The 17,868-nt window shown below is 31.7% G+C and overlaps 2 protein-coding genes across 4 annotated transcripts; both read left to right on the top strand.

The window, feature by feature from the left end:
- Window positions 1-1,342: 1,342 nt before the first annotated feature.
- LOC140664832 (ATPase family AAA domain-containing protein 2) lies at window positions 1,343-13,254 on the top strand. 3 transcript variants are annotated; one of them, XM_072890351.1, is made up of 17 exons: window positions 1,343-1,720; window positions 2,325-2,553; window positions 3,541-3,838; window positions 3,912-4,083; window positions 4,183-4,249; window positions 4,349-4,598; window positions 4,688-4,902; window positions 4,969-5,261; window positions 5,346-5,663; window positions 5,756-5,937; window positions 6,035-6,221; window positions 6,436-6,914; window positions 7,002-7,187; window positions 7,389-7,424; window positions 7,694-8,561; window positions 8,770-8,832; window positions 11,826-13,254. In XM_072890351.1, exons 1-16 carry the CDS (start codon window positions 1,715-1,717, stop codon window positions 8,821-8,823), a joined length of 3,840 nt encoding a protein of 1,279 aa, XP_072746452.1. In that variant the 5' UTR covers window positions 1,343-1,714; the 3' UTR covers window positions 8,824-8,832; window positions 11,826-13,254. The 3 variants fall into 3 exon arrangements, with proteins under 3 accessions (XP_072746452.1, XP_072746443.1, XP_072746461.1); XM_072890342.1 differs by having other exon boundaries at window positions 8,770-13,254; XM_072890360.1 differs by lacking the exon at window positions 7,389-7,424 and having other exon boundaries at window positions 8,770-13,254.
- Window positions 13,255-13,382: 128 nt separating this feature from the next.
- LOC140665018 (ATPase family AAA domain-containing protein 2-like) lies at window positions 13,383-17,373 on the top strand. The gene is made up of 10 exons (XM_072890688.1): window positions 13,383-13,820; window positions 13,885-14,033; window positions 14,277-14,546; window positions 14,723-14,914; window positions 15,265-15,446; window positions 15,511-15,697; window positions 15,770-15,955; window positions 16,260-16,572; window positions 16,638-16,739; window positions 16,893-17,373. Exons 1-10 carry the CDS (start codon window positions 13,589-13,591, stop codon window positions 17,201-17,203), a joined length of 2,124 nt encoding a protein of 707 aa, XP_072746789.1. The 5' UTR covers window positions 13,383-13,588; the 3' UTR covers window positions 17,204-17,373.
- The last annotated feature ends 495 nt before the right edge of the window (window positions 17,374-17,868 follow it).

Genomic DNA, 17,868 nt, shown 5'->3' on the forward strand with positions numbered 1-17,868 from the left:
GTAGAGAGAAATATAATTTTCTATCTTAATGTCATCGAGATTATGCCATCAGAATATATTTATATATATATATATAATATATATATATATATATATATTTATATATATATATATATTATATATATATATATATATATATATATATATATATATATATATATATATATATATATATATATATATATAACCGACAGGTTCCTCTCATTACATCTGTCCCAAGATATAACAAGTGTAGTTTGCAGAATGAAAAATACTGTGCATTTTGTTTTTCGCTCGTTTTCTTAGACTGCGTTCCGTTTCATGCATAGGCGCGCATTTATCTGTAGTATACGTCACGTATACTATAATAAAATACGCGCAATTTGCGTGATGAACGAAGATGCCTCCGAGTCGAATATGTCATTTGATTGACTAATCGATCGAAAGAATATTCGCGCCTTTTATCTTAATTGTTCAAATAAACGATTCAAAATATTTGTGATGCATTCCAAGTGGAGTGCAACTTTAATTTAACGTAATCACATATGGCAAATGAAAGAACAACAAGAAGAGAATTCTATCTAGTTTTGGGGCAAACAGCTGATTCGAAATAGAAGGAAAATCTAAAATAGACGATCTTATAATAGAAGAAATCAATGGTAGAGATGATCATTAGCAATTTGAACATACGTAATAATATTTAGGTATTCATATGCATCATGACCGCTAGTTAAAAATCTAAAGTTATATAAATATTACTTTTTATCAATTATTTAATACTATATATAATCTGTTATTTGTTTGATCTTATATATTTAATATTTTACATGTTATATGTACATATATATGACACTTGTAGATATTGACATAAGGTGCGTTCCACTTAAGGCTTGCAACGCTCGTGAAATCATTTTATCCTTGTTCACCGAAAATTAAACAAAGATAGATAATACTCGTGAGCGTTGCGATCGTTTAGTGGAACGCCATAAGTGACACAAGTCATGATGCATGAATAGCCAGGCATGACGCGTGTCGCTTCGAAAATGTGAGACGTTAGGTCTGTTCGTTCCGCTTGCACTTTCTACACTTCATCCCTTTTTTTTCTCTTCAACGCGCGAATATTTATTCGTCTCGTTTCAAGTATTCGTAACGCTTGTAGGACACCTCATTCTTGTTGTAAACCGAAAGTTGAACAAAGACAGATGATACTTGCAAGCATTACGAACAGCAAGTGGAACGCATTGAAATGAACAAATTTACGAATGACGTCGGAGAGGGGCGTATTTCTCAATCTTTATTGGTCGAGAGAGTCTTGAGCCTGCTCAATACGCGACCAACTTCAGGGAGCAATGAACATAATATACAAATACAGTTACGCGTACCAGCCAGAGGAAGTGGTGTGGGTGTGTTGTGTTTGTGCGTGTGCATGTGTTATATACAGACGGGACGGATTTTGCAACTGCATGGTGAATCCGTAGCGTATCGTCTCGCTTTTTAATGCCGTTCGATGCGCGATAATTTACGATTATGTGGCTCTATTTAACGCTAACGGGAAGGAAATTAAATTGAACGATCCTCGATTTGCTAGTGATTCGCTCAGCGCACTCGCGCTGTTGCAAGGAAGGACGGTACTTCGTCCGATCGTGAATGCAGTTCCAGCACTGTATCCCACGCATATGACGAACGTTAACAATTTTAACGTTTTAATCGCGCATCGACAACGAGAACTGGCCAGATGAAGGTAATCATCAATTAAGCATAAAATTATGAATACTACCTAAACAAAGAGATTTACGCAAAGATTAAGGGTGTAAAGTTCGAGAAGCACGGTCTACGTGCGTGCCGTTTTCTGTTGTTTATCGTTTAGGATATTTTTCGCTTATTTTTTTCTTCTACATATGTTAATTTAATTGCGTAAATTTTAATCGCGATATCAAAGATATTAAGATTTTTCTAAAAATTTTATAATGTTTTAAGTGTATAAAGCATATAAATGCATGTGTATGATTTTTTGATTATGTTTATTTTTATGTATACCTAGTATATGAAAACACCTGCAAAATATTTTAATAGTTTGATGATTATTGTAATTATAATTTTATGTTCTGTACATTTATAAAAATAACGATTGTATGATCAGAATTAATAACTAAGAAAAGAATTACAAGACAAAAGAAATATCTTTTACAGCTTCAAACTTTTGTAAAATATTTTGTGTAATGTGTTCACTACTTGAATAAATATTTTCTATGTACAGTACACAAATATTCATATCGTTACACATATGTATACAAATTTTCTCTGATTGTGTTAGTACAATAAAATGATCAATCAATATTGTACAGATAATGTCAGATGATGATGCTGCATTGGATTCAATGGATACTGAGGAAGAGATATTTGCTCCTCGCAACCGTAGCTTGGAGTCGAATGTTAGACGACCTAAGAGTCTGCGCAAGCTGAGGTCGCATTCTGGCTCTAACTCACATATAATTAATAACAATTTAAGTGTACGACGTAGTACACGTAATAGAATGCAGACTTATGACAACCTTAATACTAGTTGGATTTTAGGTATCAATTATGTATATATATATTTTTTAAATACAAATATATAGAATATATTATTTCATAATGGAGCAACAAAATACTTAATCTTTTACTTGTAAATATTGCATATATATATATATATATATATATATATATATATATATATATATATGGGATGTATACAATTGCATTGATATTTATGTCCTGAAATATTGAATTTTATTAAGTAGAAATAATGAAAGATTTTTTTTATCTATTAGTTTGTTTGACAGTATTGAGAGGATCTCTTAAACTTCTTATTATTTTTTATTTCAATAGCTAGTTTTTCTTTTTCATCCATTTTATTAAAATTTTTAAGTTTTCTTAAAAATTATTATTATCATTTCTTTATTAAAATTATTCCTTTATATATTTTTCTAATATCTTATTTAGATTTTAAATTGTTTTTTATATTATTTTTTATTTGTATTTGCTTCATTTAAGATAATTATTTAATTTTTTAATATTCTGAGAATAAAAGATATTTTTATTGTTGATGAGAAACATTTTATTAACTATGAAAGAGAGTTAAAAATACAATCTAAAGTTATAACTTAATAATAATTATAAATTTTGATTTATAAAATATTTATATATTTTAACTTACTTTTTGATTAAACAAAGATAAATAATTATTCCTTAAAATAAATTTTTTGGTAATTTAATTATTATGTTATGAGCTACTGAAATGTTCTTAATTAAATGTAAATAATACAAGGAAAAAATAAAAAGTCGGACTCAAACATAAAATATGAGATAAATAGAATGGAAAATTTGGTATTTACATCAACATAAAGTATATGTAATAATAGTATATGCGAATATACGTTTATCTTTAGAATCAGAAATTTCACAATAATTTAAATCGAAATATTGTATGAAATAACTAATGTTCAAAATATTGTAATTATAATTATTTTGATTTATTCATTGTTAATTGTAATTTCTAAATGTCCATCAAAAAATTAACAGGAACGCAAACTTTAAAAGGATATCCTATGTTTCAACAACATGCTTCTTCCTCGGATAAAGAAATAGATGATGTACCTGGCAGAAAACGTGATCTTCGAGATCGTATGCCCTTGAGATCTCGCGAGAATCATCCACCTAATAAAAATCCGACAAGACATCTTAGGGACAGGACGGAACATGATCGGCAAAATAATAGGGAACTTCGAGGTAGACCTGATCGTGATCTTAAAGAAAGGCCAGAACCGGAAAAAAATATTAGTGAACAAACCAGACCAGCAAACGAGGAAAAAGATACTAGGCATGTAGTTTGGTGAAATACTTATGTTGTACTTAATGGAATTTAATATAATTGAAATTAAAATGTTTTGCAGGACGAGAAAGTCTGATAGCCCAAGCAGATTTAGAGAAGGTCCTGTAACCAGATTATGTGGAAGTGTAGTTGAAAAAAATGAAAAGCCCAAAACAGACCAAGATGAGGCGGATGATGATAGTTTGCGAGAAAGTGAAAAACCGGATAATAATGATAATTCTGAAAATGAAGATGTGAGCGAACTTTATTAATAAACAATTCTTTTTGTTATATTAAATAGTAGTAGTAATCTATAAATTTATATTTTTTTTTCTATGTATGCCTTGTTTTAGGGATATGAGGATATGTATACCCGAATTAAGAGAACAAGACGTACGGCTCAACGGCAATTGCCAAGAGGTAAGGAGAAAATTCATGTTTGCTTCAATGTTATATTTATATGAGATAGATTTTTTCTAAAAATAAAATGTAACATCTTGATTTATTTATTGCTTACAGTGGTGGATAGTGATCTATCTGAATCTTCGGATTCTCCCGGGCCTAGGAAATACAGTCTACGTCAAAAAAAACCTACTGTAGATAGATTTCAAGCTAATGTAGAGCCAGTTAGACGATCTATTAGAGCTCTAAGGAGTGTTCTCAGCAATTCAATGAGAAGAAGAAAGCATAGAAGTAAAAGCACGAGTTCCAGTGACTCTAGTGACTCTGAGCCTCAACGTTATGATAAAAAGAAGGGCAAAAAAGCGAGGTATTTATACATATCACAAAAACGTTTTCAGTTTGAACAACGATTTTGTTAGTAAATTATATTATGAGTATTGAATAATATTTGCGCAGACAATCGGCGATACCGCAAGGCGGTCCACCAGATCGAAAAGCTGACATAAATCCTATTACTCTAGACACTAATATTAGATTTAGTGATGTTGGTGGTTTGGAATCTCACATTCACTGCCTTAAAGAAATGGTCGTCTTTCCTATGTTGTATCCAGACGTTTTCGAGAGATATAACACTACTGCACCAAAGGGTGTCCTGTTTCATGGCCCACCAGGTATAAAATCTATTATTTTACAAAATCAAAGTTAATTTAAAATTTTATACAAGAAAATCTATTTAGGAACTGGTAAGACATTGATAGCCAGAGCATTAGCCAATGAATGCAGTCAAGGTAACAAGAAAATGGCATTCTTCATGAGAAAAGGAGCGGATTGCTTGTCGAAGTGGGTCGGAGAATCGGAACGACAATTGAGATTGTTGTTTGAACAGGCTCAACAGATGAAACCGTCCATAATATTTTTTGATGAGATAGATGGTCTGGCACCTGTCAGAAGTACCAAGCAAGATCAGATTCATGCCAGCATTGTATCCACACTCTTAGCACTCATGGACGGTCTCAGTGACAGGGGAGAGGTAATAAAAGTGAATCAGAAAATGAAGCAGAAAGAATATTTTTATGTTATTTGTTACAATTTTTCTTATTTTACTTGTTAAAAGGTTATAGTTATTGGTGCAACAAATAGAATCGATGCGATCGATCCGGCTTTACGAAGACCTGGCCGTTTTGATCGCGAACTTTTCTTCCCACTACCTGCTATGAAAGAGAGATTAGAAATTTTAAAGATTCATGTCAGCAAGTGGAAAAATCCACCATCTGAACAATTGTTAGAAATATTGGCGGAAAAAGCAACTGGATATTGCGGCTCAGATTTGAGAGCCTTATGTACCGAAGCAGTGTTACAAGGATTAAGGAGAACTTATCCACAAATTTATATGACAAATGACAGATTATTACTAGACCCAGAGAGAGTCGAAGTACGTTTTGCAACAAGAAGAATTATGCAATATATAACAAATTTTATTTTAAAAATTATTAATAAGATATTATTAAATGTATTAATTTATAGGTAAAGAAACGTGACTTTATGCAAGCAAGCTCCATGCTCGTTCCATCGTCGCATAGAGTAACTCCATGTGTAGGAAGAAAATTACAACTTTTTATGGTACCACTGTTAGGACCTCCATTGGAAGAATTAATTAATTTGGTAAAAGGAATATTTCCTCATGGTGTAAACCCTGCTATGGCAAAGTAATTATTCTCTACTTATACATGATATTATGACAATGATAAAAATATTTATTCTATTCTCTTAAATTGTTATTTATATATTATAATTTTTTTACAGAGTAAAGAATGCTAAGGGTATCTATCGCCCAAGATTATTAATTTCGGGTGGTAGTTTATCTGAAGGTCAAGGACCTAATTTAGCTCAAGCATTACTGTATTGTATGGAACATTTGCCAGTCCAAATTTTGGATGTTAGCACATTATTTGCAGAAAGCGCTCGATCTCCGGAAGAAACTTGTGTGCAGGTTATATAACATTACTATATATTTAATTATTAAATCTCATATATTTTTCTAAGAGATTTTTAAAGATCTTCAATTTTATAATATTTAAAAATAATATAGAGAGTATAAACATAATTTTATTTTATATTAATTCTTTCAAATTATATGCAATATAATTTAATTTTGTGTAAAAAAAAGAGATTTATTTTATAATTTTGTCTATTTAATATTATAGGTAATTAACGAAGCTGCTAGGAATGTACCGTCCATAATTTACATTCGGTCAATTGACAAATGGTGGCCTCTTGTACCAGAGACAGTGAAAGCAGTTTTGCTATGCCATATTGCAGCACTGGATCCTTCATTGCCAATTTTAATTCTTGCAACATGCGACGCGACGTATCAAGATCTCCCTAATCAATTAAAAAATTTGTTCAGTGAATTACGTGGAGAAGTGTATTCTATGAAAACCCCCACCACCGAGCAAAGAATGAAATTTTTCCGACACATTTTTATGATTCAGAGTCTAAGACCGCCGCAGATCAAAAGCAACAAAGTAGAGGTTTTAGAAACACTGCCATTAGCACCGGATCCGATGCCAAAGAAACTAACTGAAGCGGAGAAACGGATCATGTACGAGAAAGACGAAGTGTCTTTGAGAGAATTACGGATTTTCTTGAGAGAAATCTGTGCTAAACTAGCGAGAAATCGACAGTAAGTACATCTTATGAATTACTTTCTCATCCCATTTTTTTTGGTTTTAAACCGACAGAGATATTTATAAATAATATGGTGTTTTAGATTTTTCATGTTTACAAAGCCAGTGGATACGGAAGAAGTGCCGGATTACAATTTGATAATAAAACAACCTATGGATCTTGAAACAATGATGACTAAAATCGATATGAATTGTTATCTATGCGCTCGCGAATTTCTCGACGATATTGATCTCATATGCAGAAATGCTCTGGAGTATAATCCGGACAGGTTAGTAATTCGAGAGGGACGATCTTTCTGAAACTCATTGTGCAAATGAAAAAAAAAAACAGTCATATGAATCTTGCGCGAAAGTATCTCCGTTACAGAAATGCAGCTTATACTATCGATATTGTATTATAACTTAAGATTATTCTTTAGCGATACTGTCTTTTTCTATACTGACATTCATATTGTGTGTTTTCATGTCAGCTTACGTGATAGGCCCTCCCTCGGAATATTAAAGAGGTAGTTGAGCTTTTTGCTGTTTATCCGTAATGCTGTTATCGCTCCGTAGATAATAGTGGTTTTCAATTTAGTAGAGCGCACCATGATCGTGTTGTTGTTTTATTACATACACCATTATAACTAATTCACTATGCATTATTGAAGGCCACTCCCATTAGTCATTACGCTTTCTGTTAATGGAATGCTGAAAGATTTTTTTTTTTTTTTTTTTTTTTTTGGTAAAGTTTTGTTTATATGTGAATAATATATGTTTTCCTCTTTTTCCACAGGGATCCTGCCGATAAATTGATAAGACATCGGGCGTGTTCCTTGCGGGATAATGCTTATGCTTTAATAAAAGCTGAACTGGACTCCGATTTCGAGGATAAGTGTCGCGAAATTTCTAAGAATCGTCGAATTTTAGAAAACAATTGTAATAACGAGGAAGATAGCAAAAATACAAAGTCAGACTCTATTTCCACGAACGAACGAATAGAGAAAAAGGAGTCTGTAAATTCTAGTCATTCCCTCATCGTGAACGGAAAAAAATTCGGTAGTTCGAGGAAACGTAAAGTACCTGCATGGGCGAGAGGCTACGTGAAAAAAGTTCATAAAAAGAAAAAGATCGCTTTCGATGAAAGTGTTACCGAAGTAGTCGCAAGTAAGTCGCTAAATAATGAAACTACTACTAGTATTGATTTAGAAAAATTCCAAGAATTCGAAACCGAAGCGAATAGCGTTTTAAATGGCCACGTGGGATTGTTCGATAATACCGATTCGGAGAACGATTCGCAGAATGAAAATTCAAAGGAAAGCCAAAATGGCACTGTTACAGATCAACGAATTGATAATCTCGACCAAATGGAAATATGTTTCATAGACGAAGATAAACCTATTGGTAATGGTGACTCGAGTTCGTCGTCTCGACGCGAGAGTATGGATGAATTGTCATTTGCCATCGAAAGCGATTCTAGCCGAGATAAAATTGAAGAAAATGAGAAAGTTGTAGTTGATAAAAGCGAACTCGAAAATGCGTGGCATTTTACTGTTGAAAAAACAAAGGACTTTCCTGTTGAAGTATTGTGCGATATTTATGTGCAACTAAGCAGATGCGTTGGGAAATATGCTCATAAATATGATAGAAAATCACTGCCAAAGGTAAACATATATATATTTTATTATCTATTATAAAAAAATAGACTACATATCCATAAGACATTAAAAAATATTAACTTATTTAATTAGTATACGTAAACATATGTTTTAATTATTAAAACATAATCCTCTATATATTAAAATTTAATATATAGAAGAGTCTTGTTAATATATATATATATATATATATATGAATTTGAATTCTGTGCAGGACTTGCTCAAGGAAGTGGAAAAGTTTACGGAGTACAAGCAACAGTGTCATTAGAATACACAAGTAGGTATGGCATTGTATGAAAGAAAATGCAACATGTTGGTAACGAAATAAATCTGTTATCTGCCATCATAATATTTTTAGCAACACTAATCTTTAAAAAAATCAGATGGTTTCTTTTATATATTTATACTGAAATTATAAAGCTGAATATTATCATTGTTGTATCAAATGAAACTTTGGATGATATATTTTTTAGTTATTATACTGCCAGTTTTTAGGTAAATAATAGCACACATCTGCAAAGCAATCACATTTGTTGTTTAAGATGCAGCAGGACATTAGTTTTAATTAAATATTGAATTCCAGGTACATATACATAATCCAATTTTGTACATATTGTAAAGTCCTGTAAATGTCCAAACAAGTGATTATTTGATATTTGACATGAAAATAGTAGTATTGTGATTTTCAATCACCTGACTGAAGTAATAAGAATCACCGTCGCCGTCTTATTGCTTGCAGTCACTTATATACTTTTTTAAAAAATAAAATTGATTTATATTTGTCAAAAAAAAATTTTACAACTTTCATCGTATATCATCATCAGTGTCGTAATAATAATTGCTATCACAATTAGTATTATTTTTATTTTAATCACGTTATAGCTACTTTCTATTATTTTTCAATTATAATTAAAGAGATTATATTATTCTCATCACTGGAGTAAACCAGAAGACAAAAGTAATAATTGTTAAACATTTTTTTTGCATAATATTCTTTAAAAATAATTAGAAATAGATTTTAAAAATTGATTTTTACTTGAAAATATAAAAAAATTAAATTATACAAGATTTTATATATATAAAATCTTGCTACATATTTACAATGCTTGACAAGAGTTTGAACACATTGTGTATTAAAAAAAAATTAAGTTATTTGCAACTTGCTAAAATTATTATTAGACAAAAAAATTAAAAGAATACTTTAAAGCTTGAAGTTTTAACTTTAACGTCGTTTATCGTTCGTTTTCGTAATTTATTTTTTTTTCTATATTCTCAATTCTGCCTTAAAGAAGAATATTATTTTTTCCTTAAATTAATTTCATTTTTAGAAATGATGTTGGTATCCGGCGAAAGATTATTGCAAACAAAAAATTAAAACTTTTTGTTTCAACTTTCTAATATCAATAGTTTTTAGAAATACAAGTTTAGTTTCGAAATCATGTAATTTGGTAAAAAAGCGTTTTGTAGATAAAATGTAGTTTTTGAAACTTGATTTAAATTTTTTGAAAACAATTTTTTTATCGAACTGCAAAATAAAACAATATGTAACTGTAAGGAAAAACAGTGTATTCTTTTTTAAGGCTCAGAACTGAGCAGTTAAAAAAAAATTTATAAACTACCGATAATACGTTAAAGTTGAAACTTCAAGCTTTAAAATGCTTTTTCAGTTTTGTGTCTGATGATTTTTTGAGTTACAGCGGATTGAAAATAATCCGATTTTCTTTTTTTAAACACAGTATGTTCAGACTTTTATCAAGCACTATACAATTTTTTTCAAATTTTATTTTAAATTACATTACTAAATTTTAAAGTATATACTAATAAGAAATAAGAAAATACAGGAATTGGTAGATTATGTACTTAATTATTTCTATTCAAATAGTTAAATGAACATGTTAATATGATTCAATACATTCTCAATTCTAGAATCGTCATTAAATATTTATGAGAAACAAGAGTTTTATTATATGGCATTTTATTATATTATTGAAGAAGGAACTATTTCAAATATTCGCTTTGAATTCAAATAAAAATTCACAAATAAATAAGGAGAACTAAAATACGAAACGTATTTCTTTATATCTGTTAAATTGTGGTTCTCCTTGTATATCAATATACCTCGCGAGACAAAATGTGTATCAATTCAAATTATTATTAAAATATAAGATAATATTACTTGGCGTATATAGAGGATAGGTTGAAGATTATTATCGCGAGAAAAAAACCCATATAAAAGGATTTGAGTTTTAGCTTAATAAAATAATCATAGAAAGTATTTAGAATTAACACACACAGGCACATGTTCAAAGAAGATCTATGTGAACATGTATCTTTATGCAATAGTACTATTTTATCAGAATCCTGTTAAAATTTTTAATCAAGCAATCGGGAATGATCGACATTGTCTATCTGATTAAATCTTTTTCTCGCGGTAGTAGCTTTTAAGCCATCCTACATTAATGCAGTTTACTTTACAAAATAACTTAAGGCATGTTTGAATGCGATTAATAATTTGCGATTAATAGCAATTTAAATAGACCAAAGTTGTAAAAAAAGGTATAAGATTGAACATGAAAACTTAACACACGCACATATGCGTGCACATATAAATTATGAAATACCTCGATAAAAAATGCGTTATACAGCAATGGTGGTTAGTTAGTCACATTTAAATCAATTTTAAAGCAAAGCTTTAAAATTGCAAAATTTATTATTTGCACATTAGAGAGCTCTCAAAGAATGAGCTATAGTAATTAATAATATTAAATATTTGAATTAGGAGAAATTAAAGAAATCGACACGAGAAAAGAATGAATCTACTTTACTAAATTTTTACAAGAAGATAAATAATTAATTTTTTAAAACTGAATCGACAACAAAAAGCGATAACAAAACATTCATTTTCAGGTTCTAATACAATTTTGAATATCTGACCGTCGCTTTACAAAGTATTCCAGGACTCTCGCATTTTCTTCGATTTTATTTTCTTCTATTTTTTTTTCTGATCCTTTTATTTGTTGTATTTCATCGAAACCGACTGTATATAAATTATCTCATTTAATTATTTATAACTTCAAAGCTATATACGGAGAAATGTCTCTCGATTTGAAACAACTGCCATTTTTATGAATTAGAAAATATCCGCGTTTGAGAAGAAACTGTGTGATTCTGGGAGACTTTATTTGATATATATATATATATATATATATATATATATATATATATGTATAAATATTAGTAAATACTTATAGAATATGTAACGCCTTCCAGATTCGTGTATTGGTTGTGATTTGCTATAATCGTGAGAGATTAGTTACCAGATAAACCAGATAGATCACGGATAAAATTGTATGCGACGAGACGAAAACTCGTTTTCATCTGAGCTGTTTCGAACAGTTTAAAAACCCGATTCTCTCCAATATAACTGTTTAAATAATATGTGTGATTGTGGAATTGTACATGTACACTTACAGGGCACGCAATTCATCTTCTATCATTAAACCATTCAAATAAAACATACGATCGAATATAGGGGAGAACTATAAACTATTGATAAAACTTATGTGATTCATAAGTAATATCTTTCTTAGGAAAATGTCATTGTTAAGATGTGATGAATTTTTAATTTGCAATTCGCGCGATTGAAAGATAATCTAACAGGTTTTGTTAGTAGCATATCCGTTTTTCGCGTCAAGTGATGGAATTTATAATTATAATTATAGCGATGGAATTTTTTTCCTAGCAATGAAGATTTGTAGTTAGCGTAGAAATTCGTTCTATTCGGCGATTGGATCATTCGTCGAAATTCGATTGTATTGTGAAATTTTTTAGTGACTAAAGAGTCGAAAAGACTGAGATTTAGAAAAAATGCTCGCTTTTTAGCGTTCGTACGAAGTTTATGTAAAGTACGCACCTTCTCAAAATTCGATTAAAAAAGGAAAACCGGTATAATGCCATACGAATTATCTTTTACACGCATGATAATAATTCCCTGCCTGTCAGTGGGAGTTGTATAAGTATTTGCCAAAGAAGTAACGACAGATAATGCTCTAGCAAAACTCTCTTCTTATATGTAATTATAATCATTATAAAGCATGAATTACAGAGAAAAAACCGGCGAGCGGATATGATTTTTTCTTCTAGCGATTACAATTTACATTCCGCTTCGAAATAACGATCCGAAAGAAATCACTGTTTCGCGATTACATTCTTGGTGCTATATTTTCGGACATGCTGTCATTTCACTACCACACGCGTGTGAATTGTGAATCCGTACATATAATGAATATGTACATATATATAAAGAATGTATATGCGTCATCAGATGAAGAAGTTATCTCGTTATCACTGCCGATTATGAACGAGCGCTATCACATTTACCTCTCTTTCTCTTTTTCTGTTTCTCAATAATATCCCTTAAGACTACTCTCTACAAAGAATGAAGTGTCAATGGGTTTGAGCTGTAGCATATCAAATTTGATAATTCTTTTTTTATTGACATAGTAGATAGTAGCCTTAAGAGAATCCACATATACATACACACGACAAGTTGAAAAAGATACGGAACGAAAAGCGACGATGCATCCACTGCCTTATTTATTTTACCACAATATAAATATATATATAAATATATATTATATATGTAAGTAACACACATTTTATAGTCATAGATATAGTGAAATAAAGTTTCGTAATGTAATCAATTTGCAGTTATTCTCCTCTTAAAGTATTTCTCTGTTTTATTGTGAAATTATCATTTTGCACTTGCAGGTTTATTTCCATACATGCGAAAACATCCGAACGCTGTCAGTATCCGGTAATCGATTTATATGACCTTTCGTTTCTTAGCCGACGATACGTCAAAAATAATGAAATTGAGTAGTAAACTCTTGTGACTTTTTAAATAACATCTGCATATAAAAATTCCAGTGATAATTTCACGATAATTCGATCATAAGATCATTCAGAATGCGCGAATAAATGAGAAATTTATATCGAAATGTCATAGTAAAAATGTCATTTTCGCGTTGACTATGTGTAATAGAAAAGCAAACAAAAGTAAAAATAGATCAGCGGTTCCTTTTGAGAGTTTTTGGAGAAAAAAAGGAGAAATGTCCGTCGCGAAAGATTTCTCGTGCATTGGAGGGCTGGAGAAGCACATTAGAATCGTGAAGGAAATGGTTCTGTTTCCGCTGATGTACGGAGACGTGTATGCCAAGTTTAATCTCAGGCCGCCTCGTGGCTTACTGTTCTATGGCCCTCCAGGTAATACTTCATTCATGTACGAAATGAGCGTTATTGGATTTCTCTTACCTCTACTCTTCATTAGGAACGGGAAAGACCCTCGTAGCCAGCGCTTTAGCGACCGAGTGCAGCAATTCCGAACGCAAGGTCTCCTTCATTTCGCGCAAGGGTTCCGATTGTCTTAGCAAGTGGGTCGGAGAGAGCGAGAAGAAGCTCGAGAAGATCTTCTCGTTGGTTAATGAAATTTGATCTTTATAAATTTTTTAGATTTTTTATATTCTATATATATTTATTACATTCTGATCTGTGATATACGCGTATCAGAAATAAATACAAAGCTCAATTTACGAATCTTTTTTTCTCTTTTAAAAAACGAATGTTTTATGCAAATTATATTAAAAATTTATGTAAACAAATCTTACATGTAAATCGAAGAGAATATTTTCGATTCAAAGGAATAATTGTTTTTTTCCTCAGGCACAACAGACGAAACCATGCATTATTTTTTTCGACGAAGTCGACGGTCTCGCTCCTGTAAGATCAAGTCGACAAGATTTTGTTCACGCTAGCGTAGTCTCCACTCTCTTGGCTTTGATGGATGGTTTGGACAATAATTCCGAGATTATAGTGATAGGTGCCACTAATAGGATCGACGCGATAGATCCTGCTTTGAGAAGACCTGGTAGATTCGACAAAGAACTATATTTCCCCTTGCCTTGCTACAGCGCCCGGAAAGAGATACTTTCGGTATTGTTTTCAATAAAAATATATAATAAAAAACATAATAATATACAATAAAAAATAATAAAAATAATAAAAAATATATAATAAGAATTAGAGGAAAAGGAACTGATAAAAAATTTAACAGAAGAAATATATAAATTGATAAAATAAATGTTAATGTTTTCGTAACGTGGTGACAGGTACACATTAAAAGTTGGAAGCAGAAACCGACACAGAAATTTTTAGCGTATTTGGCGTCGAATACATTGGGATTCTGTGGCAGCGATCTGCAGGCACTTTGTGCCGAAGCAGTTATGTGCGCGGTTCGCAGAAATTATCCGCAAATCTATAATTCGAAAGCCAAGTATCACATCAATGAACGCCACCTCAAAGTAAGACATTTGCCATTTACAACACAAATATCGATTGAATCTGTTTAATGAATTATATAAATAAGAGAAAAGTTACTTTACAAGAAAAATTCATATTATATATGAGTAAGTAGAGCGCATTAAACTGAACATAAAAGTCCTTTACCATTTTGCGATTTTCGCAATGATTATTGCGAAATTAATTAAAAAATATCGATCAATTCGCGCCAATATATTTTAGTGCTCTGCGCTAAAAGACAGCCCGCTGTCAGGCAGTCGCTAGGACTGTCACGAACGTTGATTCAATCTTTACCGGACATCCTGTATATAAAACACTTGCGAGAAATTAAACAACTTGATTTCTCATCAAGGTTGAAAAAGAAGATTTCTTGAAGGCACGTCAAAATATCGTTCCCGCATCCCATCGTGTTATCATTGCTCCGATAAAAAGTTTACCCTCCAAGATCCAACCATTGTTACAAGAGGATCTAGCGGTAATTTTATCGCGGTTACAAGCACTTTGTCCAATGGGCATGCTAACTTCCGACAACATGTAAGCGACAGATGAATATTCTCTATCCAGAAACGGAATCAGAATTAAATATTAATCCGAATAGAACAGGCAAAGCCACGTCCAAATCGAGTGGCTGTCCGCGAATCTTGCTATGCGGCGATGATGATTGCCACACTCGCCACTTAGGACCGGCATTGCTGCACACCCTGGAACATCTACCTTGTCACATTCTGGATATCACGACGCTGTTTGAGGAAACAGGCAAAGCGGCAGAGGAAGCTATAATACAAGTAGAAAGAGATTATTCTCCTCCCTTGTTCCTAGATAAATGTCAAACGATAGTCGTTTTGTCGTGATAACAGAAAATCAAGACCGCACGTCGCACTTTACCAGCGTTGCTGTACATTCCTGGTGTCTTGACTTGGTGGGACTTGGTGAACGAAACGGCGAGGATGGTTTTTACCTCCTTAATGCGCGGTCTCGATCGATCGGTGCATATGCTTGTGTTAATGACTGTCCACTGTCGGCACGCCGATTTGCCATTGGAGGTTGACGGTCTTTTCTCGACATACACCTATTATTTTATTTAATTTCGTTTTCTATTCTTTAATATACATTTACGTTGAAATAGACATATCTATACTTTAATGTAGTTTTTTTAAATCAAACATAGGTGTTACATTTCATTATAAAAGTACATGAAAATGAAACGTTGACAGAATGTCGTGAAATTTTTAAACACAGTAGTATTAAATTTCTCAAAAAAATATATATTGATATATTTCTATAATATATTTTTACTTTTTGTACTCATAATAAAACGCGTAATTATTAGTTAATATCTTATTATAGATTGCAGAATTGTATGACGATAATCGCGGCGAGGTGTACGAAGTGAAATCGCCTTCGTCACAAAAGCGGCGATCCTTCTTCAAGCAATTATTTCTCAATGGACCCGATAGTTTTTCCGATTGCTCCTCTTTCTCGCAAGGTGATTATCCATCTAAAATAATCGCATATCACACGGTTATTGTGTTAACGATAAATCAATTTCTGACAAACATAGCGGATCTGGTGCAAATCCTGAGCCCGAAAAAGCTCAAGAGTGAAAATAACAGAAAACTGCGGAGCTACGTATATTCTAGCGATTCTAACGGATTATTAGGTATGTTTAAGAGCATAAATTTCGCATATGCTCGTTAATGTATATATGTGTAATGATTTTATAAGAAATAAGCGCGACATGCACGACCAGAAAGATTAAAATGGGATCGAAAGCGCGAAATAAGCTCGGAACTGTACGATCTTCGCACTCGACGTTTTCCAGATCGAGTAATTATTGATTAGTAATTTTATAAATTCAAGTTATAATACACAATTTCTTAGAATTTATTCATGTAAATATATTATAAAAACAATATACATATTTATACAATAACATATAAACACAACTGCGATTTATAATGTTACAAAATTGCTTGTCAGGAACGAATATCAAGAGAGAATACAACGCATCCGGCGAAGGTCCTCCGTCAAAACGGCAAAAATTAACATCTGGTACGTCTTCATCTCGATCCAGTGCCGAAAAGCTTTTCAACTCGCAAATGGAGGACTTGGTCGAAACAATTGTTCGAGCGACCAACGAGTGGCCGAGTTATCTATTGGAGAGTCTGTTCTCCTCCCTCGAACTTACAATGGAGAACAATGGAGACTTGCGTGTCATGGTGAATGAGTATGTTGTACGCTATGATGAACTGAAACAAGCCAAAATGCGTGCGAAGCAGCAAGAAGATTAATCGTTAATTTCGTGAAAACGTCCCTTCGCTTGTTAATCGTCGCTGTGATGTCCAAATGCGATGCGAATGCAATAGCCAACAATAAACTCGTGAATGTATTATAATATTGCAGTAGAATAAACGATATTCTTTCTCTAATTTTTTTTATTTTAGAAGACATTTTTTTGTTATCATGAGCTATTATATTCTTGGCATGATTTCAATAATTGTTGGCATATTACAATTTAATTCTTTACAGTTTAAAAATTATAACTAAATATATATTAAATATATAATTAAAAAAAGAAAAAAAAATATATACTTTTTTTAAATTTTAATTATGTGAATTATTAGAGCAATTTAATCTTTTTTAGAAATAAATGGAAATTGACTCTATCCAAAAATTAAAATGTTTTTTGTAAATCGTATTTGGTTTTTCAAACAATTTCCAAACAATTATGGAAACGATTTTTTTCTGTCATGTTCTCGACGTCAAAATTTTCCTCGAAAACCGTGCGCGTACGTTTTCGTATTACATCAGAATTTTTAGTACTTTCCCTTTAACGGAAGGTATCTTTTATATTCGACAATTGTTCTCGACAATTTCCGACTTTCACCATATGTTTCATATGTCTTTGATGCACCGACTCGACTAGTGACGGTCTCCTCTCTCTCTTTATGAACGA

This window comes from Anoplolepis gracilipes, chromosome 1 (assembly GCF_047496725.1).
Source record: "Anoplolepis gracilipes chromosome 1, ASM4749672v1, whole genome shotgun sequence".
Taxonomy (NCBI): Eukaryota; Metazoa; Arthropoda; class Insecta; order Hymenoptera; family Formicidae; genus Anoplolepis; species Anoplolepis gracilipes.

Bases quoted from the DNA above. Each gene is read 5' to 3' on its own strand.
- LOC140664832 (XM_072890342.1), top strand. The intron at 4,084-4,182 runs GTGAGCGAACTT...GCCTTGTTTTAG, and splicing joins ATAATTCTGAAAATGAAGAT to GGATATGAGGATATGTATAC. The intron at 6,222-6,435 runs GTTATATAACAT...TTAATATTATAG, and splicing joins CGGAAGAAACTTGTGTGCAG to GTAATTAACGAAGCTGCTAG.
- LOC140665018 (XM_072890688.1), top strand. From the start codon at position 13,589: ATGTGTAATAGAAAAGCAAACAAAAGTAAAAATAGATCAGCGGTTCCT. The intron at 14,034-14,276 runs GTTAATGAAATT...TTTTTTCCTCAG, and splicing joins TCGAGAAGATCTTCTCGTTG to GCACAACAGACGAAACCATG. The intron at 15,698-15,769 runs GTAGAAAGAGAT...TCGTGATAACAG, and splicing joins CAGAGGAAGCTATAATACAA to AAAATCAAGACCGCACGTCG.